At 37.8% G+C, this 26,396-nt stretch overlaps 3 protein-coding genes across 18 annotated transcripts in view; 1 reads left to right on the top strand and 2 right to left on the bottom strand.

The window, feature by feature from the left end:
- LMLN (leishmanolysin like peptidase) overlaps window positions 1–5,259 on the bottom strand; it is a 135,257-nt gene extending 129,998 nt beyond the window's left edge. For all 4 annotated transcript variants that reach the window (XR_012129168.1, XM_073231484.1, XM_037013178.2 and 1 more), the window contains exon 1: window positions 5,001–5,259. Coding sequence is in view for 3 of the 4 variants with exons in the window: in XM_073231484.1 (XP_073087585.1) it covers window positions 5,001–5,216 (216 nt within the window). In the remaining variant the exon portion in view is untranslated. The remainder of the gene's footprint in view (window positions 1–5,000) is intronic.
- The window catches only part of DRC9 (dynein regulatory complex subunit 9), a 38,259-nt gene continuing 17,120 nt past the window's right edge, over window positions 5,258–26,396 (top strand). For 2 of the 11 annotated variants that reach the window (XM_017641892.3, XM_017641888.3), the window contains exons 1-6: window positions 12,361–12,495; window positions 16,036–16,136; window positions 17,015–17,276; window positions 20,859–21,094; window positions 22,996–23,124; window positions 25,820–25,901. In XM_017641892.3, coding sequence (XP_017497381.2) covers window positions 16,099–16,136; window positions 17,015–17,276; window positions 20,859–21,094; window positions 22,996–23,124; window positions 25,820–25,901 — 747 coding nt within the window. In that variant the 5' untranslated portion in view covers window positions 12,361–12,495; window positions 16,036–16,098. The other 9 variants (XM_073231494.1, XM_073231491.1, XM_073231493.1 and 6 more) reach the window with 9 other exon arrangements.
- RPL35A (ribosomal protein L35a) lies at window positions 7,981–12,171 on the bottom strand. Of its 3 annotated transcripts, none has more exons than XM_037013221.2 (5): window positions 11,904–12,113; window positions 11,325–11,369; window positions 10,969–11,121; window positions 9,753–9,897; window positions 7,981–8,741 (listed from the first exon to the last, which is right to left on the bottom strand). In XM_037013221.2, exons 2-5 carry the CDS (start codon window positions 11,333–11,335, stop codon window positions 8,736–8,738), a joined length of 315 nt encoding a protein of 104 aa, XP_036869116.1. In that variant the 5' UTR covers window positions 11,336–11,369; window positions 11,904–12,113; the 3' UTR covers window positions 7,981–8,735. The 3 variants fall into 3 exon arrangements, with proteins under 3 accessions (XP_036869116.1, XP_036869115.1, XP_036869114.1); XM_037013220.1 differs by lacking the exon at window positions 7,981–8,741 and adding an exon at window positions 8,898–8,957 and having other exon boundaries at window positions 12,097–12,171; XM_037013219.2 differs by lacking the exon at window positions 7,981–8,741 and adding an exon at window positions 8,898–8,957.

The following is a 26,396-nucleotide window of genomic DNA, read 5'->3' as shown; positions in this document are numbered from 1 at the left end:
ACTGTTCCCCATGTAAGAATTTATTCACTATGTAAGAATTCGTTCACCATGTAAGAACTTGTTCGTTGTGCTTCAGAAGATTGGAGACTGACAAGAATTAGGCTTGAGATGGATTAATGATTGTACATTGAGCATTGACCCCCCCATACTGAATTTTATTGTTGTTAACCATTTGATCAATAAATATGAGAGATGCCCTCTCAAAAAAAAAAAAAAAAGGTTAAGCATTAATGCAGATTTGGGTTTGGCTAAGGCGGGCGTGTCCTTGTGGTTATCAGCTGCCTACGTTTACCTAAGGTCATTTAAGTCAATGTTATCTGCTAAATCTTTTAAGAATAAAATGCTTAAAGGCTTGGCTTTGTCTAATATTCAGTTAAGGTCTTGTAAGTAATCTAGCATAGGTGTTACGAATGAGTGAACTAAATAAGTGTGGCAAGTGAACACCTCTTAATTGTGTGTTACAGTGTGTATACCTATCTACAGCCTAGAAATCTTTGCGGTAACCTAAAACCTTAAAGTTTTGCTAAGTTAAAAAGATATACTTTGAGCTTAGTGAGAGATTGTGTTGTAAAGCTCATAGTTAACAGAAATTATAAAATGTTCATAAATTTGTCAATCCAAAGAATGCCAGTATAACAGTTTATAATAGTCTACTTCTCAGTGTTCACTAAAAATTAAGGTACCTAATGGTTTTAAGTTCTAATTAAAACTAGTTAAAGTAATAAGGAAAACATTTCTGCATGCTAAAGAATGTATCTTTTGATAAAAGAAAGTAACTTTATTCCAAAGTACAGCTGTTTATTTAGAAATAGAAATCTAAATGTAAAAAGGTTGTAGAAAGTTTGTGGAAGAATTTAATATGGCCATGCTATATAAAATTAAAGCAAATGAGTCTCAGCATCAAGTACACAGCAAAATTAGAATTTTGTTTTCAGTTAAAAAGACAAAGTTTTCTTAACTGTTAGTCTGCTCCTAATATTGAAAGATTGCAAAAAGTTCTCTAATTGTTTTATCAAAGCAGTTTCTCATGCTTAAAGTCTCAATGAGTTGTCGGAGTATTTAAGAAAATAAGATCTTAATATTAAAAAACCTAAAAGCTAAAGTTTGCTAGAACTGTGTAACCTTCTTTATTTGCCTTTGAGGTATTTTTTGTCATTTTAGTTAAATAGGTAAGTATTGCCTCATGGCAACCTATAATCCTATTTAAGCAAGTACCAAAGAAACTTTCTTCTGACAACTTCCCAAAATTAAATTCAAAAAGGTACTTTTACCTCTACTTAACTCTGATATTTTCCAGAGGGCTCCTGGAACATGTCAGAGGAACTTTTTCTCATTGGAGAAAGTATTTGGCTAATTTAGCTTATTTATCTGATACATAATTACCTGCTTAATTACCTAGAAAGCACTGTCAGAAAGAATAAAGCTAAACTTTGTTACTAAATGTTTTGTGTTACAGAAATATCAAAATTTCCTTATGTCAACTGTCTTACAGTAAGCTCTCATCAAATCTTTAACCATTGTCATTTGTAAGTCTTTATTATTTATAGTCACTGTTTTATTACTCTTAAGCTAGTAAAGAACTAGATTTCAGCAGAACAGGTATTAGTTACATAGGATTAAGTAAACTAAGGAAGATGATTTTGTGGCTTTTTGTTTCAAATGTTGTTGATAAAGTGTTTTAAGCTTTTTCTCTTAAGCTGACAACAGTTTAGTAAATGACTGCCTTTATAAGCAGAATTGAAATTTTATCTTTCTCTCTACCTGATCCCTCCAGAATTTAAAAACTCTCAGTGTCTATTTTTATATTTCATGGCAGTATGTTTATTTGCACAAGTTCAATAAGAATCTGCTTTCCTTGTAAGAGGACCAATTAAAAACACTGATTATATTACCAAGACTTTGACTGGAACGTCATACCTGAGAGACACGTGTGTAATCTCAAATATGAACAGACAGCTTTAAGGAACTAAGATTGACTTTATAAAGCTTACAAAGCCCCTTAAAAGAACTGGCCTGGTACCTTGCTTACAGAGTTCCCAGCAGCCTTACCAGGTGAGTAAGGAAGGTCACTTCCTGGTAAGTGCAGGAACCTCAGGAATGTCTTGGGAACCTCAAGAAGAGAGGAATTCACCCAAATCTACAGGTACTGCAGGCACAACCTGATGGCAAGTCCGGCTTGGCTCTCTGGCCTCAAGAAGCCTTTAAAAGTTCAATCTGAAATTCCTTATAAAAAGTTCCAGCAAAAAATAAATAAATAAATAAATAAATAAATAAATAAATAAATAAATAAATAAATAAACAAACAAATTAATAAAAATAATAATAAAAATAATTTTTAAAAAGTTCCAGCAAAGCATATTTAAAAGAGCCTATGTAATCAATTGCTCTTCTTGCTGCACTTATGGAAATAATCAAGCCAACTGTTAATTATTTTCTTAATCTGGCTACTTCTAATAAAAATGAGGGTGATTTTAGAGAAAAGTATTGTTTCAATAATGCAGTCTTAGCTATACTAAATCCCAATACTAGTCATTGAGATGTAAACTTGATCCAGAATTCCAGTCCCCCATAATAGCCTGGCTAATGCCCCTACTGGGCCCCTTAATAATAGTTTGTAGTTTACTCTTGGTTGCCCCTTGTTTCCTCAGGTTCCTCCAACAGCGGCTAACCCAGATGACCCAGGTCGCCACCAACAAGATGTTACTTCACCGTTACGCACCTCTTCCCACTGAGCCCCCTCCTTCGGCCTAATACCAGCCTCAAACCCCCACGACGCCCCTTGTCAGCCGGAAGTAGCCAGATAGAGTTGTCGCCCATTATGACCAAAAGGCTGGAATGTTAGGCTGGAGGAAGGAAAAACAAGGACATGCAAACAGAACAGAGAGATGGCATAGGGGGTGAACAGACCAGACCTCAAGGTCCGTGCCTTATATGGAAAGGGGACAGCTCTTTCTGAATTCCATCCTTCTGATGTGCCAACTAAGACTCAGATGTCAGCCTCCTCCCTCTTGGAAGGAAAAAAAGTTTCTAGTTGTCTATTATGTCACCTTTAGCCAATCATACCTCTCCATGCCCCCTAGGATAGCTTGCCCACTCCTCCCCCTCCTAATCTCTTATAAGCCCCCGACCTCCCTGACCAGGTGTGACTTCCCCAGCTTGTAATACCCAGACTGCGGAACATCACCCGGGAGTGGCATTCAAATAAACTGCCTGGTCCTTTGTTGCCTCTCTTAGCCTGCTTATTTAGGCTAAAATTTATCTTACAAGTACAATGAATGGTTCTTCCCTGTATTTTGTGCCCAAGTTAAAGGAAAGAGGTTAGGGGGACTTGCTGTTAGACACTTTATGATGAACCCAGAAAATTTATTGGGGATGAGAACTCTCAATAACTTAATAGTTTGCTTTTAATATCTGAAGCATTATCACTAGTGAGTTTGTTCAACCAAAAGAGGCATAAATAGGGATAGGCTGTTTCAGGAAGAATATTCAGCTCTATATAAAGAAGTACTTGGACAATGGTCTCAGAAAGTGAATGAGCTGCCTCTGGAGATAACTGCCCTATCCATGGAGATGTTCAAATACAAGTTGGAGGTTTCTACACTGGCAAAGCCACTAAGAAGAAAACAGATACTAAGTTCCCGTTAGCACAGAGACTGTTGTAGTTCTTTGAAGTACTTTCTCTTATTGTAATCTACATTCAAAGAAATTCAAATTGTAGGAATGTTTCTTTAAAATAATTCATAAAGAAGGTTGGGGAAATTGGGGATGTTGTTTATGGGTACAAACTTGCAACCAGTAGTAGATAAAGAAGTACTGGAGATCTAGTGCACAGCACAGTGATTATAGATAATGCTGTATTATAAACTTAAAAGTAGCTAAGACATTTTAAATTTTAATTAATTCAGCCAAAATACAGCGTCATGATAAAAGCTTTAACACACTACAACCCCAAACTTATTATTTTGGTGCATATCAACAATAGGCATAGAAATTTTGTGAATTACCATAAAAATAAGTGGTCTTAGATTTCTGAGCTGACCTGAAAATTTCTGGGTTGATCTTTCGTGATAAAATAATAAGAAAATTATAAAGCCAATCACAACATGCAGCCCTATCCCAGGTAATACGTCTCCTTTCCTCAAAGAACACTTATTGGGGGCCCTCCTTTGATTTAACTGTGTAAGGTATCAAAGTGTAAGACACACACCCTATCCCAAGGAACCTTACAATTTAACTACAAAGGGAAGTAAGACATGCCTAAAAAAATCAGCCATTATCACACAGCAGTAATTGGTTAAGTGCCAGAGAGAGCACAAATAAGATGTACTGTGCAATGAAAGAGCGAATGTTCTGAGGGGTGGTTTCAGCAGGCTGTCTTGAGGTTGGGAAAAGTAAGCTGAGACTGAAGAATTCAGACACATAAATACGGAGAGAGGAGGCAGGCACTTACAAGGCAAGAGATTTCCCTAAAGCAGGCAATGTGAAGTAACTTGAAAATAAACCTGGATTTTGTCTTCAGAGAATCCCTAATATCCCCGCAGCGCCTTCCCTATCAATTCCTTCCCAAACCTTTTAGATCAGTGGTTCCCAAAGTGAGGTTTTTGGACAAGCAGCAGCATTACTAACCAACCAGAACTTGAACTGCAAATTATGGGGAACCCACCCCAGATTTAATGAGTCACAGAGCGGGGAAGTAGGGCAGCCATCTGTGTTTTAACAAGTCCTTCCGGTGATTCTGATGCTCGCTGAAGTTTGAAAACCACTGACTACGCTAAGCACAACCTTCCCCACAGGAAAGTGATGATGCTCTGAGTGCCTAACTCAGCCACTTTGCTGGGTGCAGGAGGGGAGTTGATAGCATGTCCCAACCCTCTTTAAGAGTTCGATGTCTGGCCCAATCTCGCCGTCTCCGATACACCCTGTTCCCATCACTACCCAGGTCACCCCCTCCCGTACTACTACTTTACCCTACAGGGCCCTCTCCCGCTCCTTCGCCCTACCTCAGTATCAGAGGGGACGAGGTGCCGGCAGGGAGGGGAACTGCTCATGGAGACAGGAATAGATGTAGCGCTTGCCCGCAGCCCGCCCAACAGGAGTAAAATGCTCCGGACCCATAAAGAACCGCTCCAGCGCCACCGGCTTGGGCCCAGGCCTGAACCGGAGGAAGCCACTCCTCCCAACTCAGCCGCCATCTTCGGGCCGAGCATCGTTACCATGGAGTACGTGACGCCTGCGCGCCGGAGCTAGTGGAAGGACCACCCGGCGTAAAGACGTCTTTCAACTGGTTAACGTCAACCACAAGTTCTCCGCCCAAGATAGGCATGGCAGCCCGTCCACCGCGTCTCATTGAGCGAAGGCGACCAATAGATTCTGCCTAGCGGCCCACGTGAGTAGTACGGCGGGTATAGGGGATGCTGTTGGCTCTGAAAGGGTAGTATGTTGTCGTTACTAAGGCAGTTTTTCAGCCTGTAATTCAGTTACTGAAGATATGTGCACCTACTGGGTGCCAGGTGGCTTAGACAGACATAAACTCCCTGCAAGGTATTTTATGGTGGAGCCCTCTGTGTAACAGGTGGAAAGAATGTAACTTTCATTTTTACTTAACCTGAGTCACCTGTTTTAGGCCTAGTTCTTCTAAAGTGAAGTTAATTTCCTATAAAACCAGCGATGTATCTTTTACTATTCAATTTCATCTTGTATAAAAATAAGAATTGCAATTGCAATAACCCAGATAAAGACTGGGGTGAATCCTTGCCATTAAGGAAATTATCTTCAAAACTGAGATGTGAGAAACTGGAACAAATTCTTTAACAAAAGAATTATAATGAGAAATTGGAAGCTCTGAGCTGGAAGTCATCCAATAGGAACCGAATATTGTAAAATATTAACAACTTGAGGGGTAAAGAAAACCTTTACGGTTTACAACTCATTTATCAAAAACACATACTAATACAAGGATGGAGTATATTACGAGAAAAGACTCATTAGATAATGTCTATCATCCCACAACTAGCAGCAGCTGTAATTCTAAACCAGATTTAACTTTCAGAACTTGTGCTCTTTCCACTACGTGGATATGTAACAAAGAATGTGACCAGTCATCTTCAGCTCAGTACTTTTAACAGTAGTGTCATGCTTGGGACAGTCTGTTTCAATGGCCTAGCAAGCAAGCTGCTAGCCATTTGAGGTAATTTCTATGAAAAATGGTACTCCTCCAATGGCAACTGTCTTGAAAACTTTTGAGCACCAAACCTCAGAGCAGAAAAGCATTAAGCATGCTTTCACAGGTGTTGCACTCAGTTGAAAATAGGATTACAGTTGACCTTTGAACAATGGCAAATTAGGGGTGCTAACCCCTCCCAGTGGTTAATCTAACTTTTGATTCCCCAAAAACTTAACTATGAATAACGTGACCAAGAAGCCTTACCTGTAACAACACATTTTCTATGTATTACATGTTTTACAATTGAGCTGTTTTTTCAAACTTGCAAATCTCCAAACTTTCCCAAAGTACTTACTGAAAAAATCTGCGTGTTTAGTGGGCCAGGGCAGTTCAAACCCGTGTTGCTCAAAGATCAACTATAATTTACATGCAGCTGGCCACTTCATTTACTGAGGTCATCCTAAGGGTTTTCAGCCTTCTTTTCCCTGCTTTGCTCAAATACCTACCACTTATTAATTCATATTGCTCTCCTAACATTATCCCACTCAGAAAACCAAAGACTCAATTCCTACAAAGGTGACAGGTTGACATCTTTTTCTCTCTATATGCCTACGCCAACCCTGAATATCCATCTGCCTTCCCAGGCACTTTCACAAGTGAGCATCCTAGTTTCCTCAAATTTAGCAACTTCCCTCCCCACAACAAAACCATGTCCCAGGTTGCGAACTTTGTAAATGCACTATTCCCACCCAGCAATCAAAGCTAAGAACATGTTACCTTTGCAGTCCTCTCCACAATATATTGTTCTTAAAATTCTACTCATTTTATGGAGTCAGCTCCATTTTGGTGCTTAAACATCTGTTAAGACTGCAAAACCTACCTGGTTTTCCCTTGTTCAGTTTATGCTGGGTTGCCACTAAGACCTTTCTAAAATATGGACCTTGTTACCCTGTCAATCAAGTTCTCAATACAGGTACAATATTAAGTCTAAATCCTTAGTACAATCCACAAGCCTTTATTTACTCTGGCATTTGTTTTCTAGACTTACTGCCCCATCACTCCCCCCAGCAGGTTTGTCACACTACATAATACAGTTCCTCACTACAGAATTGCTCCTCAAATGCCTTCTCATGAAATTTCCTTTTCCCTAAATACCTCCCCAAGCATGTCTTCACCCCTGACCACTGCCAAGTTACTGATACATCTACTTAACTGGCACGGCAAAGTTGGTACTTTTAATTTATGTTGGTTTTTTGAAGCGGAAATGAATCTCATATTTTAGTAGATCACAGATTGGGACTTCCTGCCCTTGACCCTGGATTTTCTAAGTTCAATTTTCTTAGTTCTAATAAACAAATTCCAACCTTTGGTGGCTCAGTAGAGCGCATAACTGACCAATGGCTTCAAGCTGCTTCTCACCATCCACCTTTTGCTTCAAGGCTATACTTCCCAAGGGCAGCTGCTAGGCAAGGAACACTGGCAATACAAACACAAGCCCATTTTTGTTAAACATGGGACTCCTCTGACAGCAGCTTGGCTTGAGGACTACCACTGCCAAGCAAACCTTAGAACTGCTGTACCAAATGTTTTCCCACATCCTCTTTCAAAGGTCATCCTCATGGCCCCCCTGCCCAGACCCCCATTTTAAGCATGATTATTTTCTTAGCATCTGCTAGAGAACCCAAATACAATAAAAAACTGAGCAAGGTTTGATAAACACCCACTTCCCTACTGGTATTTTCAGTGGAATGTCAAGATATTTAATGACTAGCTGCTACTGCATCAAAAATCTATAATCATCATATAGCATACCAATCCTTAATTAAAACTTTTATTTCAACAGGTTTTAAATATTCTGCAACCCTTAAGTTTCCTTTCTACTACACTGAAATACCTCAATCCTGCACTTTCTACATTAAAAAATGGAGTAAAGGAGAGCTACACTGTCCAGGCAACCCCACCCTTCACAGTATTTTTTCTAAGGCACATGCCATTTTGATATTTTCAATTTGATACATTATTCCCATCAAGTGTTATATACTGGAATGCTTTGTCCAGTCACAAATCCCAAGGATCTCTCACCCCTGCCTATCTGAATGAGCTGCCAAATACCATTACACCCTCCATTTGAAATTTTCCCAACTACCACTTTTAAGTCACAAGTTTCCCAACCAATCTGTTGACAAGTGCCTACTTTTCAAAGATTCTTTAAGAGGTCATCAATATAATCTAAGTTTCTTCTACTGACTCTCCATCTAATGAGGAAGTTACATTTAATAAACCATAGTACCAAGTTTATAAAGTTGAAATAAATTTATGGGGAAGAGTTACAGATCCATCTTGATTTGGAAATCTGTGTCATGGTGTTGATCTTGTACTGGCTAAAATTTCTGGCTTCTCCCCTTCCTGGAATATGCTGTCTCCATTTCTTCAAAAGCTTTTCAGAGAGCAGGTTCAAGGGCTCCATCACTTTCAATATACTCCTTTCCACTGTCCCCAACCAAAGCTTGTCTCTCCCACCAGGTAAGGCTTTGTGTTAAGATACTCACATACTATCCTCATTAAAAGTTGTCTAAATCTAAAAAAAAAAAAAAAAGTTGTCTAAATCTCTGTAAATTGCCATTACATTTAACTCTGGATTCTTTGCACTCCAAAAATGCCTGACAGCCACAACCATTTCAGCACACAGCAACTGAATTTAGGGGAAAAATATTTTTAAGCCATTAAAAAAAAATACAACAAAATCCACTTTATTTACTTCTCATTAAGTTTAAATCCTTGAAGGGTACAGCATCTGGGGGGAAAAAATACAATGTTATTAGTTGCATGTTATATACAAATTTACAAATATTACTAAGTGCCACAATATGGATAAATCTCCCATTGTCATCTCTGAAAACCATCATGACTACTTATATATTTCCAGGTGAATATGCTTTAAGAACCATCACTGGGACCAACGCACATCCATCTAATTTTGCCTCTTTTAATTACAGAGTAAAAACTTACTCTGATGAGTAATCTCAACTGCTCAGCAGGGCTCAAAAGTACCTGTGTTCAAAAATACACTCAAGAATATGGCCATGTACATTAAAATGGATCCCAACTCAAGAACACAGGAGATGTTTTAAAAAAACCACAGGATCTTGCGACAAAGACATCAGCACTGATTTTCTTCTATAAGGCTAATACACCTATTCTAAAAAGACTGTTATGATGAAGAGATGAGAAATCACTAAGAGCAATGCCAGGAAAAGGTGTGTTGAATTTTTGTTTTCTAGCAATTACTTCAGAGACTCATAAACTACCAGTGCCAGATAATTTTTCATTTAAATGCTATTTCCCCTACCCCAAGCAGCTAGAACAAAAGCTGAAATACAGGCACAATCCATCTGAGCACTTTGCCTTCACTTTCCTCCTAATGACACAAATCTGATGTTCCAGAATACATTTACACAGTAGTCACTAATTCTGGAGCATAACCTACTGGTAACGTTTTATAATTACAGAAGTCCTTACAGGTCAAAGCCCAACTCCTTGAGCTTAGTCTGACCCAACCGGGTATCATGTTGCTAATAACTGTACTTACCACACGGATTCTGTGTCCAATGGCCTTAGCAGGAAGGTTGCTTCGGAACTTGGCACGAACCATGCCACTGTTTCCATGAGCACGAGTTACCTTTCCCCAGATTACTCTGGTTTTATTTGGTTTGCCGCCAGGAGTCACTGTGTTGCTGATTTTAAAAGGAGACAAAGAGGCATAAGAACCCAGGCAACTAGTAGTGACACAAATTCAAGATTACCTTTAGTCTAGCAGCTCTCAACCATAGTTAACCACTCAGTCACCTGAAAAACTTAAGTATGGAGCATCATTTCATTCAACAAGTATCTGAGTACCTACACTGTATGCCGCTTTTGTAAGGGTGCTTTTTTGTAGTTTGTAAAATACAGCACTTTCCAATACATTTAGGAGGAAAACCTAACTAAAATGTATAAAATGCGTCAGATAGTAATAGCTGCAATACTGGGAAGAGAGAGGGAAAAAAAAGCAAGAACTGTGAGGATGTGTTGGTAAGGAGAGGGAAGTGTTTTTGCAATTTTAGTATCAGGGAATGCCTCACTAAGAAGGTAATGATGTAACTATGACTGGAAAACAAGGGAACAAACAGAACGTGTTAAAAACCCTAGAAGGATGTGTCCCTGGCTCGTGGAAAGGCAGAAGATACCTTAGCTGGGTTAAGAGTAGAAATAGGGAGCTCTGGTTGCACAGAGTCTTAGAGGCTCCTTAATGACTCTGACTTTTACTAAATGAGATGGGTAACAGTTTGGAGTTAGGGCAATGTGCAAATCATTTGACTTACAATATTAAAGGGTCACTCTGGCTACAGAAAGAAGTAGGGCAAAGATGAAAGCCATGTCCCCAGATTCATCTGGAATTCGTCTAGAATGGGTTTAATTTGTCTGGAATGGGTTTTAAAACCCAGGATTAAGAACAAATGCTCTAAAGACATACCACCTTTAAGCATGAATGTAAAATACAATTTCAAGATACCAAAGAAATGAATTAAGGTACATGAAAAGAACCTTAAGAGGAGTATAAATTGGCTCTTTTCCTGAAACAATTAGCAGTTAAATTCAACACTACCCACAAAGCGACGTCCCTCCATAACCTCATGAAGTTCCCTAAAGACCCAAAGTAGAAGCACAACAGTACCACTTTATGAACATCTTTTGTTTATTCTTTCATAGGTAAACGAGACAAATCAAGTAGAAATTCAAAAAGCATGACAGTAGTATAAACTTACTTCTTTGCTTTGTACACATAAGCACATCTCTTGCCTAGATAGAATTCAGTTTCATCTCGAGCATAAACACCTTCAATTTTAAGAAGAGCTGTGTGCTCCCTCTGGTTCCGGAGACCCCGCTTATAGCCAGCAAAAATGGCCTTGGACCACAGCCTAAGACACACAAAATACTATTAACCATAAGCCGTTGAAAGATTTTACTTCAATAAACCACTAGTACGACTTGACTTGTAATTACCCCTACCCAAATATTATCTACAGCAAATTAATGTTTTCCCACCAGTCTTAAGCTCACATTAAAGTTCATGTCTAATAAACAAGAAAACTACAAGTACAGAACAATTTAAAATCCGTACCTTCCAGACATAGTTGTTGGTTTTTAAGTTCTGTTCCCAGCACTCCTTAAAACAAAAGAACCAGTTTAGTATTTAGCAAAGCACATTTCCCACCCAGTCAGTTCCCTCTCGTTTCTTAAACCTGTCAGGTAAATCCCTTTTTGATCGGCATTTCATATTAAGAAAATGGGAAAACGTAACTTATGCCATAATATCTACATGAAGCGCAGTCTAGCAAGACGTCTCCACCTCAGAGAATGTCTGACAGCTAAACAAACTACAAAACGAAGACAAAAACGAAGGTGGCAAGACTCTACACTAGAAGAAGTAATTCGTAGAAATGCCAAAAGGAAGCCCTAAAAAATTTAATGCCACAACCTGGAGGGAAAAAAACTCAAGAAATCAGAGAAGCACGTAGAAAACAAGGCTTTCAGGCACTAATGGGAGAAAAGCTGGGGAAAGAGAGACTGTCGACAAGCAAAGCCAGGTCTGGAAAGGAGCAGCCAGCCAGCCTAAGAAGCCACTGCCTCAAAAGGGGAACGGCGGGAGAACAACGTTCGAGTATCTAACTGCTAGGGTCCAGGTAGCAACCCCGATTACCGGAGCGCCTCTTCTCCAGGGAACCAGCAGCATCAGTCCCACATCTCTTCCATCCTGTCCTCTCTGATGCCGGAATCTATACAAATCACTGGCAGGCAGAGCCTCCGAGCCGCACCAGTGCCTGGCCGAGGTATATAACTGAGCCCACTCCTATTATTTGCCCCCAAAATTCAGCACCAGGAGCTCCCCTCACCTCCAGGGGCTCCAAGATGGCGGAAAGAGAAAGGCGAGGCCCCGCCGCGTGGCCTACTGGGATAAGCGCCTCCGCCCCGCCCCCAGATAAGGCGTCTTCTGCGATCGCCCAGAAGCCTCAGAAATTGTTCTCTGACAGAAACGAACCACATTCAAGACGACTCTTACAATTCTTTCCCTAAATCCTTTCATCTCTGTAGGATGCAACACGTAATTTAATTTGGAATAGAGGAAGGCAAACCGGTAGCCAGCGAAAGGAGAAGGTAAGGTCCTCCGAACCTGAGCGTTGCCATAGAAGCACCCAGCTTGGCTCTCGCGCCCTGTGGCGGTGTAGTCAGAAACGCGGACACGCGGACGTCCTCCAGCCTCGGGTGCACGGGATTTGTTCGCCGACGTTGGGGTATCTTTCCCTCTTACCACCCCTTAGTGGGGGTCTTACTCCGGTCCTAGCTTGGAGAGAAAGGCCAGCAGCTAGCTCTCCTTTCTCTTCACTTTTTTTCTTACTTCTTTCCTCCCAGTTCTCCTTTATCTAAAGTGACTTCGGTTCTTACCTCCATCCTTCGTTTTGCCCCCAGGGCTGAGGAATACCGCGGTGAAAAGGCTTTATTGACTTGTAAGAAGTCCTGCAGCTGCCAAACTCTCGGGGCGCCCAGCACGGTGCCCACACGTAATAGGTCTTCACTGAACACTTGTAGAGTTAGAATGAGAGATTAGTGGACGCCAGAGAGGTACATATCCTAATTACTGCACATTTATTTGGATTGCCTTATGGATTCATTCATTTTTTTCAACATATAGTTTATTGAAAGACTCCATGTTCCAAGCTTTATTCTTGGCTCGGAGGACAGTAAACAAAACAACGGAAGTTTCTGCCCTTACAGAGCTTAACTTCTAGAAGCGGGAGCAAGACAATAAACAATAATAATACACAGCACATTAAAAGTGGTGTGAGAAAAAAATTCTCTATGGAGAAAAGTTAAGCAGGGAAGCCACTGTAAAGGAAGATTTTCCTCTGAGATGGGAAGTCATTTGAGCACTCCGTACAAGGGAGTGGATTCGACCTGACTTCTATTTTAACAGGGTCACTATGTAAAGACTGAAGAGAAGCAAGGGCGCCAGCAGGGACATCGATTAGATAGATGGACAGCAATTGTAAGGATCTTGATGAGAGATTATGGCATGTAGCAGGGGTGATGAGTACTGGAATTCTGAATATGTTTTCGATGTAATACTGACAATCTGCTGATAGAAAAGGAAAAAGAAAGAAAAGAGTAAAGGTTGACTCCTAAGCTTTATGAAATAAATGTATATAAATCATATTCAAAATCAGATCCTTTCTTAAGTACATAAAGATAGAGTTTAGGTACCTTATAGCCGACTCTCCCACCCAATTTTCTCTGTCCCAGAAATGTACTAGAAATTATACTATTAAATGTACCATAAGTCCTAATATAAGTAGTCTTGGAAGGAATAACACAGTAAGTGTGTATCATTCCTGTGTTCATTCATTATGCAAATACCTATTGAGCCCAGTGCCTGAAAATTAGGATACAATAGTGAGCATCACTGTGGTTCCTGCTCTCACAGTGAAACTGACATAACATTACAAATTGTGAGGAGAGATCTGCAGGCAAGTAAGAGAAATCCTAATCCTGATTCAGCCTGATGAGTCAGGGAAAGTGTCATGCAGAAGCATCATTTAAGGCATATTTCAAACTGCAAGTGATGGCCCATTAGATAATGATCATATTATAATACTTTTTAAAGCAAAATATGATGGAATCAAAAATATCAATATATCACCCATGTTAAGGGTAAATTGTTCTATGAAACTTTTGTTTCAGTTATTTGCATGTATATTTATATATATACTACATAAAAAATGTATGTGTGTGTCATTGCAGAGCATTGTATCAGTCAGTGTTGCCCTGGAAGGAAATATTTAACAGAATTGAAGGGAATTTAATAAAGGGCCTGCTTACAAAGGTGTAGGCAGGAGTGAAACTTCAAGGGATGATGCAGTCTCAAGGGGAAAAAGTAGTTACCTGAGCTCCCAAGAGAGAGCAATAAAGACAGGATTGCCTGACAGGAGCCATGGCCTTTGGTGAAGAAACAGCCAACCAATGGTGATCTGGCAGGGAGGGAACCAGAGGAATAAATACCTGACCTCACTCTCTACACTTTGGATCTATTTCTGGAATGTCCTGTTGATGCATTCCATATAGGTTAGTTTCTCAAGGCACAGAAAATGATGAAGATTGATTCTAGAGAGTAAAATGGCAAAAACCTAGCAGAATGCCACTCTTTTAAGTTGGTGTCTGGTGAATCGGTGGGACTTATCAAGGTGAAGAGGGAAAGGGAGGAGTGATTCAATATAAGGAATAGCCTAAGCGAAGACCCTGAGGTGGAAGGGAGCATAACTCCAGAGAACTGAAAGAAATCCACTGAGGCTAGACCCATGAGTGCAAGAAGCGGCAGTGCCAGATGGATCTGAGAGGAACTGGCGGGGGTGGGGGGGCCAGATCATGCAGGCTTTAGGAGCCAAGTTAAGAATTTTAGCTGTTGGAGGATATTATGCTCAGTGAAATAAGCCAGGCAGAGAGACAAATACCGTATGATTTCACTTATTTGTGGAATATAACAAAGCAAAACAGAAGGAACAAAACAGCATTAGACATGGACATTGAGCAATGACTAATGGTTACCAAGGTAGAGGAATGGGGAAGGGGGACTGTTGAACCACAGTGATGTACCTTTGACTAAAAAAAAAGAATTTTAGCTGTTGTCTTAAGGCAGTGGGAAACCATTGAAGGGTTCTAAGGAGAGACAAGATCAGATGTTCAAATCAAAATATCAGTCTTTCACTTAAAAAAGGTCACTTCCAGCCCAGAGGCAGAGTAGCTCAAGTCCAGTATGGTGTTGAGGGCTCTGGAAATAGAAGGTGAATTCCATAGGACTTGGTGGTGGTTTGGATTGGGGAAATGCTGATGTCGAGATGGAGGAGGAAGCAGGAATGACTCCTGTGTTTCTACAATTGAAGAAAGAGAAGCCAGACAGCATGAAAGCACTGGATACTGCATAAACATAGCCCTGTCTTATCTTACGGGAAGTACATTTACTTAGGCTGCAAGCCTAAAAAATGAGAAGCAACCACACAACAAAAGAACCAAGACTTAACACTCTGCTTCTTCCTCATAAGACTGCCCCTACACTAGAAAATTTGGCTAGTTTGGAATATCTTTTTTTTCAGTTTACATAAAAATCCTTTTTCATATTTTTGCATTTTTTGCATGTGAGATTTTTGTTGTGTGAGACGTAGATGTACCACTCTTCTCAGGGTAATTTTATTGTGGGCAAAATCACAATGGAAATTTACCATTCACCATTCATTTAGTATAGAGCAGAATTCTCCATAAGGTGTTCTCATTGTGAAGTTCATTTTAGCAGGAATGACTTTGGTTTACTGAGGAGGGGTAGGATTTTGACAAGAATATTAAACTGATTTTCAGGATACAGTTTTTCTAAATGCAATCTCACATATTCTTCTAAGTCCAGGTGCAATAAATTTTGTTATCTGCCAGATAAGGGGAATGGACTGATTAATTAAATATTTTAGTAATGAGAATAACAAAAAAGTATTATATGGAGTTTATTAATTAGAAATTAATACAATAAAAAATGAAACCATGTTGAGTATTAATTTACCTGAAGAAGACAAAGATTGCATTTATCTGCCAGTAATTAAGCTGACTACATAAGATACCTGCACCTCGCGAAGTCAGTGGCTGTTCCATCTCTGGGACTGCTCTAATAAGCAAAAAGAAGGGATAAGCTACAGCTCTTGTAATTCTTTAATTTTCTCTTATTGAAAGAGCATAGAAATAATTTAAATGTCATTCAACTCTCCTATAAACTAATCGCAATGTTTTTTCCCGATTAGGTGACTGCATTTTTGTGAGACTATAAATGTTCCCTAGAAGTTAACAAAACTAACTGAAGAAGAATGGAAAAGTATGTTCAAAATTCTGGTTTACTCTGTGTGTGAGTGTTTATTTAAATTATGCCTTATGTTAAGTTTTTCTGTGTATGATTTATCTATTGCTGTTTAACAAATTACCCCAAAACTTAGTAACTCAAAATGTAAACATTTATTACTTCACAGTTTCTGTGGGTCAGGAATTTGGGAGCCGCTTACTAATTGGATGGTTCTGGCTTAGGGTCTTTCATATGCTGAAATTGGCCAGGGTTGCAGTCATCTGAAGACTTGACATGGGCTGGTGGATCCCATTCCAAGATGGTTCACTTACAGAGCTGGCAAGGTGATGCTGGCTATTGGCAAGAGGCCTAAGTTCCTCACCCTCACGAACTTCTTCACAGAACTGCTTGAACATCCTCTTGACAAGGCAGCTGGCTTCCCACAGAGTGACATATATGAGAGAGTGAGGGAAAAGCTGCAAAGTTTGTTTTCATCTAGTCTTGAAACCCACAATATTCTTAGTTCTATTCAGTGTCATGGAGACTATAGTAGGACATGAATACAGGAAGCTGAACATCATATGGGCCACCTCGGAGACTAGCTATCACATTGTTTTTCACTAATCATGAGACACTTTTAGTTAGCATCTAAAGATGTTGCTAGAAAAAAAGTTAATTTGGGCTCAAACTCAAATTGGTTAAGCATAGCCAAATACTATGGGCTACCTATAATTATTAAACAGTAAGTTCCTTGCCTTTGGATGGCCAAAATGTCACTGGGAGGTATTTAGCAGAATCACATGCAAACTCCTACTTTTATTCTTCATCTTGGTTCTATTACACAACAGTATAGACATCACAGGAGCCAATCTATGTGTTGCCTGTGCTTTTAAGTAATTTTTAAGCATTTGGTGGCTGACTTATGTTTTCTTTATTCTTTTTAGAAGCCAACTGGAAGCCACAAATGTTCCTCCAAATGTTTGGCATTCTGAGGTGACTGTGTCAGTGACAGGTGAATCACCTAGTGCTGTAGAAGAGAAAGAAGCCGCTAAAGAAACAGACACAGAAATCATCCCAGAAGTCCTGGAGCCACTCTCCATTCTTGATGTGCTGAGGATCTCTGCAGTTCTGGAGGATACCACAGATCAGCTCTCTATTCTAAACTATATCATGCCAGTTCCGTATGAAAGAAGAAAAAATAGTGTGGTACATACACTCGCCATTGTTTAATTTTTGCTTCCTTTTTATTTCTCCATCATTTATAGTATCTATGCCACTAAATATAACATGGGAAATAGCACCTTTATCGCAAATAAAGGGCTATAATAATTACCTGAGATATGTGCTCTCAATTGATGGAGAAAAATAACAAAAGTCAAGATACATTACCAGTCAGAATATCCTTTTTTTCCCAATATATTGGCACTGTTCAGGAAGGTCTAGAATTAAATAATAATAAATACAGTATATATAATGAGATCAGACAAATTATCAAATTGTCCCACCTTATATTTCTCAGCTGCTAAAAGCTAACTGAACATGAGGGGAAGGAAATTTAACTGGACTCTTTCAACATTCATTTAATCTAAAACAACTATTGTCAATCCTGAGTATTTTGCAACCGGCCATTGTGAGTATCCAGCTGCATGACTGTGTCAGTCATTACATTTTCAGTGATGTTTTGGAACATCATTGAGTTATTAAAAAACTCAACTTGGTAGGGAGAAAAATCTTTATAAATTCTTAAGCTCTTGTAAATTTTAATAACTTAGGTTGTGGATATAAAACAATTTATAAATACAAATATACATTAAGTTTAGCAAAATTGCATTATAATATGTACAGAATATATTCTTATTTTTGATTCTCTGAAAAATGAAAATTGCTACATAAATGAGGGGAAATTGCTTTCCATGTCTAATAAAAAAGAAATCAATATTTATTGCAACTAGATACTTAAATTTCCTTTCAATTTCCCCTTTCAACTTAGAAGTTATTTATTACATGTATAGTATGGGTTTGGAAAGCTTTTATAAAAGTTTATAAGTTCACACAAGATTTAATAAAACATTGGATTTGGAGTCAGGAGACCTTTGTGGTTTAGTTGAGTGCTAGGAGCAATTCCTGTCACCGTCTTGGTCTTAGTTTTCTCATTTGTAAAAAGTGATGGAGTTTTAACTAAATGATCTATATGACCCTTTCCAATGCTAACATTCTGTGAGTTTTGGGGTAGTTTTAAAACAATATTAATGGGTATTATAGGAATTTTATAGTAAATTAACTTGTCAATTGTATGAAAAGCAAAGAGATTAGAAACCCAAGAACCAAGCCTTTCAAGGCACTTACAACAAAAGTCTAATTAATATATTAAGTTAGTTAACAAATAGTACAGAAAAGACTAGTGTTTCCTTCCTATTTATTTCATCTTTCAGTAAGAATCAAAAATAAAAGGAAGCTATTAAGTTTGCAAGTTGAAATCCCATTATAATACTTCACTGTCAGGTTTAGAAAAAGGTAATTTGCCATGATAGAAACTCAAGAGAATAAAAAGGCCAAATTTATAAACATTATTCAGCAGTACTTGCCACTCCAGAAAATAAGAGTGAAACTTCTGCACTGTTTTATTCTGGTTTATGATAGTGATCTTTACCCACAAAATTGTCTGATTTAATAGAGGCCCTCCTTATGATTTTATAGTAATATAAATAATAAAGGCTTGCATTCTTATTTTAATCAATAGCAGCTTAAAAGTCCCTTTCTCAATATATTAGTTCCATAATTTAAAAATTGTGAATCTCAAAATGATTTTTTGTTTTTTACTTCATAGTAGTTACTCTAACTCATGAATTTGATGATGCCATTGCCCTGTAGGGCGTCGGATATATATTTTAAAACCTTGATCTGTATGTGGATGTTTTATTTCTCCTAAGTCTTATTTAGCCTAAACACATTGTTTAGCTTTATCACAGTCTTGGGATGAGAGGTTAGTTAGCATTATCTCTCTTTTATAGCCTTTTTAATAGCTATGGACATCTCCAAATAGAGTTTCACTTATTAGAATTACAGAATGGAATGATGAAAAATACACTAATGTACCAGGTTCTACCAGAAGTGGGAATAATTGGACCAAAATTTGCAAAGAGCTCTGCTGCAAGGAATACTGTTTGTCTTATCTTTTCCCTTAGGGTCTAATACCCTACCTTGTACATAGTGTATGCTATATAAAAGTCCTTTTTAATGAACAGATTAAAATATTTAGTTCCTTTAAGTCTGTTCTTTAAAAAATTCATATTTATTTACAGTTATCCTTAAATCAGGTTGCTTGACACATTTGCTTCCTTTTCCAGATGCCCAAGCATAAAGGAGGAGGAAAAATAGGGAAATCAGAAATACAGAGCTTCCTAGGCCTTCTGTTTTCCCTAGACAAATTGCCTCCCTAGACAAAAATCTAAAAAATAACCATATTATTTAATAGCCATATACTTAAGGTTTTCCTTATGTCCAATAAGTTTCAGTTTAATTGTTGAAATTCTATGGCTTCTATTCTCTTTGTAGTCAGTCATGTCAATTTTAACTTAAAGGCATATTTTAAACTTTAATTCTTATTTAAGACAGCATTTTGTTTTGTACTTGCCTGCAAATGTTTTCCTCAGATCTAAATCTTGGCTAATTGTTAATATAAAGAAAAATGCTGTTGAGTCTGTGTTTATTAACCTCTCAAGGATAGTTCTTTTAAACATTTCTGGGCTAGTTGAAGTATAGCTAAGGAAGACCTAGACTTTATATATCAATATGCAGACAAACCTTTCTTCTGTTCATAGGATCAGCCCAAGAATTTAAGTAATCATAATAAATGCAGCACTTACATAACTCTGTGTACAGTTCTAAATGCTTTATGTATATTAACTTATTTAATCCTCATCATAACTCTATGAAGGCAGCTACTGTTATCCCTATTTTACCCATGGAAAAATGGAGGCACAGAGGTATTAAGTAGTTACCTGAAGTCAATATGGTTCTGTAAAAGATGGAGCAGGATTCAAATAAGGAAGTCTGGTCTCAGAGTCCATATGCATAATCTTGTTATATGGCCTCTTAATAGCTCAAGGTTTTAGTCACAGATTAAATAGGAGTCATCCGTTAAAAGACATACGCTGTTCTATGGTGATGCCTAACCCTTAGTATCAAGTTTGGTTCTAAAAAATTAATTGTTTTGACCTTCCCCTCATGACCTTCAAAATCTATACCACACCACTAAACATGCCATCAGCTTCTGCCCTCCTTTCATTAATATTTCATATTCACATAGTTAATGAACATTTGTGTCTTTATGATACACTAGGGATTTTTCTGAGTAGTGGGGCTTTAAAAATGGCCATATTTATTATCCTTACTCAAAAAACAATCTCAGTTGAACAGAGATCTCTAAGATGCTGTCCCTTCCCTCATAGAATTTACAATCTAACAGAGATATCTATACAAATAATTATAATATGGTAAATGTCTGCTATTAGGAATATTTTGCAAATAACTTTACCTTTGATGATTGTCTGGAAGTTTACCAGGTAAATTGGGAAATGACAAGAGACAGAATATTATCTAAAGGTAGGAGTATATGAAAAAGCAGGGCATGGGGTTTTGTATGGCTGAAGAAGGGGTAATTTTCTTGTAGTATGAAATACAAGGGGGAGAGGATGAGATTGAAAAATGTATGCAGAGGCCCTCCTGTAGCATTGTTTCTTTACTCTTAAAATATGTCTTACATAGAACATGATTTCTTGTTTTTAGAAGAAAAACAAAGAAACAAATTTAGAAGGAAAAAGCTTAGAAAAACTTTCCAAGGTCTCAAAAACTTCAAAGATATCCAGTTCATTCTTATCTAAAGAAGAACCTAAATTGCCAGTAATCAGACATGGAAACCAATTTGCCAACAAGTTTAACAGAATGCAAGATCTCGTCTTAAAAAAACCCACAAGTCAGATTATAATGACAATGGAGACACTGAAGAAAATTCAGATTGATAGGTAAGGAAGGAGAGCTTACTTGGAAATAATGTATTTATAGATGGATGAAGAATGGCTGCAAAGGTGGCAGACGGCTTCATGGGTTTATAGATTGATCATAATATCCTAAGTGACTGCTGCTGGGAAGAGGATTAAATACTGTCTAGAGGAAGTGTGTACAATTGAAAGTATAGTGGTTATATGATCTTGGGCAAGTGATCAAGCCTGTTTCCAATTTTTAAAAATTAGTATAATGCTAGCAAATTTACATTAGTATGAGGATTATAAATAAGGCTTTCACCAAGTGCCTGGCGCAAATTGGTAGCTATTGCGATGCTCTATCCAGCCATAAGAGATAGACATCCATCATCAAAGTAGCCAAATTTTAAGCTGCGTTAAAACAGCTTAAAATCTTGAGGGTTTCTTAAAGGCAGTCTCAATTTACATTGTCTCATTTTTTGTTGTCAACTAGTTCGCTGACAAAGAAGCTGGTTAAATTTAAAAGAGGGTGTAACATTATGGTAAGGATTTTTAGTAAGAATTTATAGCAATTACCCAGGGTCACTAGCCAAGTCTGGGCTGTGGTCTGTTACTGAAATAAATTTTATTGGAATACAGCATTGCTCATTTGTTACATACTCTCTGTGGCTGCCGTCATGCTGCAACAGCAGAGTTGAGTAGTTGCAACAGAAAATCTATGGCCTGCAGAGCCAAAAATGTTTACTATTTGTCCTGTGCAGAAAAAGTTTGCCAACCCCTGTATTAGACCCTCACCAGAAGGGTGTTGTCTCTTATGAAAATCAGTCTGACTCAGAATCACATACATGACAGAAAAGTGTCCTGCTTATAAACTGCCAGATCTTGTTAATGTCCTTTCATTATCAGTGTGATGGCTCATATCTTTTCAACTGGTTTCTTGATTTCAGTGTACTTAACTTTTAAAAAAAATGTAGTTGAATCTTTCTGTGTGAACTACTGTTAATAAATTACTGTGTAAAATAGTAAGTATAATTCTTGCTGATTCTATATCAAAACACTAAATAACACTTTGAAAAATTATCTACCTATGATAATTTCCTGACTAGGAATAAGGGAACCTGGATTATATAGTTCTAGCTCTTTATCAAATTAGTTATGTGACATTGGGCAAGTCATTTAGCCTATCTGAACCTGGATTTACTCATCTCTAAAATGTGAGAATTTTATTAGCTCTCTAAAGACATTTTTATATGATTTAACTTTTTCAAAATTATGAAGTGTTTTCAAAATGTAGAAAAATATAAATGAAATAATGAATACTTACATATATAATCACCAAATCTTAACATTTTACCATGATTGCTTTAGAGCTTTTTTTAAATAAAATACTTAAGACATAACTGAATCCTAGTCCTCTCACTCTTTCCCCATATATAAACCCTCTTCTGAATTTGGTGTTTATTATTTTATTACATATTGTGATACCTTTATTAGGTATATATGTGTCTAATTTAAAAATACATATCCTTTTACATGGTTTTAAATGTTGTATGCATATGTTGTATACATAGTGACATATCGTACATTCAATATTTGTTAGTCCTTGGTATGTAAGCTTTTTCACGTTAAAGAAGTTCTCATTTCTAGCTTGTGAAAAGTTTTTGTAGTTTGTTTTAAAATGAAGAGGGTGTGCTAGATTTTGCCAAATGCCTTTTCTGCATCTGTTGTGGTGATCATATGGTTTTTCTCCCTTGCCTTTATTAGTGTGATAAATTCTTGTTAATAGATTTTCTAATACTAAACTATTTGTGCATTCCAGGAATGATTCCAGTTTGGTTATGATGTTCCTCCTGGTTCTTAACTTATTGACTTCTGTAAGTTAGCCCTTTGTGAATATAAGGAAGTCTATCTTATTAATTCATCTTTTTTGTTTCTCCTTATAGGCAATTTTTCAATGATATAATTACAGATACCATGGAGGAGTTGCAAGATTCAGGCACTTTCACCAATCTCCTGAAAGCTTTGAGCAAAGAGAGGGAAGACAAAATACATTTCCATGATATCATTGCCAGGTCAGAGTCATGTTAGGTTTGTTTGGTTTGTTGTATTTTAAAGTGCTATAAAACCCTTACTAAGAGTCCTTGATTTCTAAAGCAAATCATATTTATGCTTTCCAGGAAAGGCAACTTGAAGTCAGAAATTTGGATTCTATTCCTAGTTCTGCTGGGACAATAATTCAGATTTCTAGGCTTTAATTACCTGTGTCTACATTTTATCAAGAACCGTCCTCCTATTCTGTAGTAATCTTTCTTTTGACTGAGTTCACTGAAAGTCCCTGAGCAATACAAGTGATAATAAAAAGAATACCAAGCAAAGTTGTCTTCCCCAGAGCCTTTCAACTAATTCCAAAGGTTTTTATACTTTCAGAAATTCAACATAATCAGAAGAATGAATTAGAGCTCTATGATCTGGAGGGATGGTCCTTGTACATAGATAAGTGAAAAAAAGTTAATGTTATGTATATAGTATGACTTTTATTTTAAAAAATCTCACTCATGTAAAAGCATAGAGAAAGATATGGAAGGATCTACATCAAAAGGGTTAACACTGGTTACATCAGGGATGGTATGGAGGGGAAAAGGGAGATGGCAAATTGTCTACTTTTTCCTTATACATTCCTATTATGTTTTGAAATATTACAGTGTTTGAAATTATTTTTAATAATTTGAAATTATTTGTAATTTCAAAAAAGCCTATCAAGAAATATGTATACTGCTACATAAGAAGAAAATAGTCTTAATGTAGGTTGCCAGTGATTAACTTTATGTATATGATTATAATAATTTTTTCTTTTAATTTTCTTTCAATTAGGCAGGCATAGATTTAGATTTATTTCAACTGGAAAATTATTTTCTGACTTGGGCAAATTAATAATAAATAGTGTTTTGTATTTTAAATATTGTGTGACTGACATTTTTAAGGTCACATGCAGTTTAGTGAAGGGTATAAGATAAAATTTTCTCTTTAGTTTATTAAATAAGAGCTTTATTGAGATATAATTTTGTTTCTTTTGTAAAGAGTATGTTTAGTTTTTATGCTGTTTATATGCTAATTATAATGATACTTTTTAAAATGGTAAGGAAGACTTTTTTCAGGACTATTACAGATGTCAAGACTATTGCAGTAGGGGAGACAGATCTGGCTCAAATCCAAATATAGCAAAGGCAGCTGGGGACTTATAGCCAAGGACAAAAGTCAGGGAGTCAGTGGATGGAAAATTGCTAAGAGACATAAAGGGTAGAGGATTCTTGCTAAACTAATTTAACGAGATTCTTGCTGAAGACCTTTTGAGACTTTCTTCTGTTCTCCTGCCTCTTTATGCTGGTTGCTCCTAGGGCCTGCTGCACTGCAATTGTCCTGGGCCTTCCCTTCATCTCCTTCAACTTACTTTTGACCCTGTTTCCTAGACCCCCTTTCTTCCTGGGTTTTTTTGTAATCCCTCATTTTGTTGGAGTATGTCTTTCTGTAGCTTCTTGAAGAAAAGGTGCATAGAAGGTAAATATATTAAGATCTTGCAGTCTGGAAAAAACTTATTTCCTTATACTTTATTAGAAACAGGTTCTCACCAAATACCAAATATGAAGGCACCTTCATCTTGAACTTCATAGCCTCCAGAACTGAGAAATAAATTTCTGTTGTTTATAAGCAATCTAATATATTTTTTTATAGCAGCCTGAGCTAAGGCAGTTATTATTTTGTTTATTCTTATGTTATTTTGTTTGTTTTAAACCTAAATAGTGGGATTGCTGGAGATAAGCAGAATTCTGTTTCTAAGAGCAAACAGAAACAATAACATAAAGTATAAGTTCTCATTCAGGCAGTACTGTGTATGAATCCTGCTCTGCCATTTACTGTTTGTGTGACCACGGCAACTGTGTTAGTCTGTGTCTTCTGATAGATGTAATGATGAGATTATGTAAAGATTTTATCAGGGGAATCACCTGAGTGAGAGGAAAGTCTTCAGATGCAGTGCTGTAAAAAAGAGGGAATGTTGGATGGAAGAGACTGTCCTGCCGTCTAAGGATGGTTTAGCAAGGTCATCAGGGAACCCTTGAGCTCAAGTCACCCATCAGAGGAGTCCTGGGTCTCCCAGGAAAGGCCTGCCTCAGTATCCCTGCCACACGGAAAAATTGGTTGGTAGCAGTCAGTGGGGGAAGTGTGGTCTCGGAGCACACACAGGGAAGGATTTCAGAGCCTGGAGCTGGGACCCTGGTTCACGTAACCCCCTGTAGTGGGAGGTCTGTGAGGCACATTCTCATGTCCCCCAAGGCAAGGTGTACTTCAGCTCTCTAAGCTGCATTTTCCTCATCTGTAAAACAGGGATAATGATAGAGACTACCTCCTAAGGTTATTTTGAGGTAAGAATATGTGAAGTGCTCAGACAAGAAAGGATTCTTCTTCTTCCTATTTCTCCTCCTTTTAGCTTTTTCTCAGAGGCAGCTATCTTAGATACAATACTGATAAGCCAGAAAATCCTCCAACATACTAAAACAAATCATGGTCTTTTTAAAAGTGTTACTGAAAGTGTGCTCCATGGACCAGTATCACCTGGGAACTTGTAAGAGGCGCCAATTGCAGGGCCCACCCCAGACAACTGAATCAAAATCTCCAGGTACAGCCCAGGAATTGGTTCACGGTCAGGTGGCCCTTGGCATGCTAAAGTTTGAGAAGCCTTGCTCAAACACAAATCATTCTTATTTCATCTAGGGAGGAAAAAGGAAGAGAACAGATAAGATCTCTTCAAAAACAGCTACTTAATGTCAAAAGAGAACGGCAAGTTGAACGACAGGTAAGTATTACCTGGGCAACGTCAAAAGTGACTGAGCTAAACTGCTGTGTAGAAGCCATCTCTCTTAAGCAAAGAAAAGTGATGCTTGAGAAATTGTTTCTCCTGGGGGTGCCTTTAGTATTGCAAATATAAGAGAGTAACTAGAAAGTTGGCCTGCGATGTACAAGTATGCCCAGAAGAGAACTCTGGGAGACCCCAACCCTCTGGAGCTTAGTCTGTTCTTATCCCTCCATCCCATCCAGCCACACCACCCACTTCTCCCCTACAGGAGACCTTGTCTCAGCAAGTTTCTTTATTCCAGCCTCCCAGATGGGACGCTAGAGTCCTAGGTAGAATGTTAAGCACATTACAAACCTCCTTATACACGATGGTTAGGTTTAATAATGTTATTTGTATTTCAGATACAGAGTGGATTTAATGGTCATTAGGACCTAGCCTTATATATCTAATTTACCTCTATAAGAAAATGCATCTCAAGTTGTAGGAATTGACTTG

The sequence above is a fragment of the Manis javanica genome, chromosome 3 (assembly GCF_040802235.1).
Source record: "Manis javanica isolate MJ-LG chromosome 3, MJ_LKY, whole genome shotgun sequence".
Taxonomy (NCBI): domain Eukaryota; kingdom Metazoa; phylum Chordata; class Mammalia; order Pholidota; family Manidae; genus Manis; species Manis javanica.
This window is presented reverse-complemented; position numbering and strand designations above follow the sequence as displayed.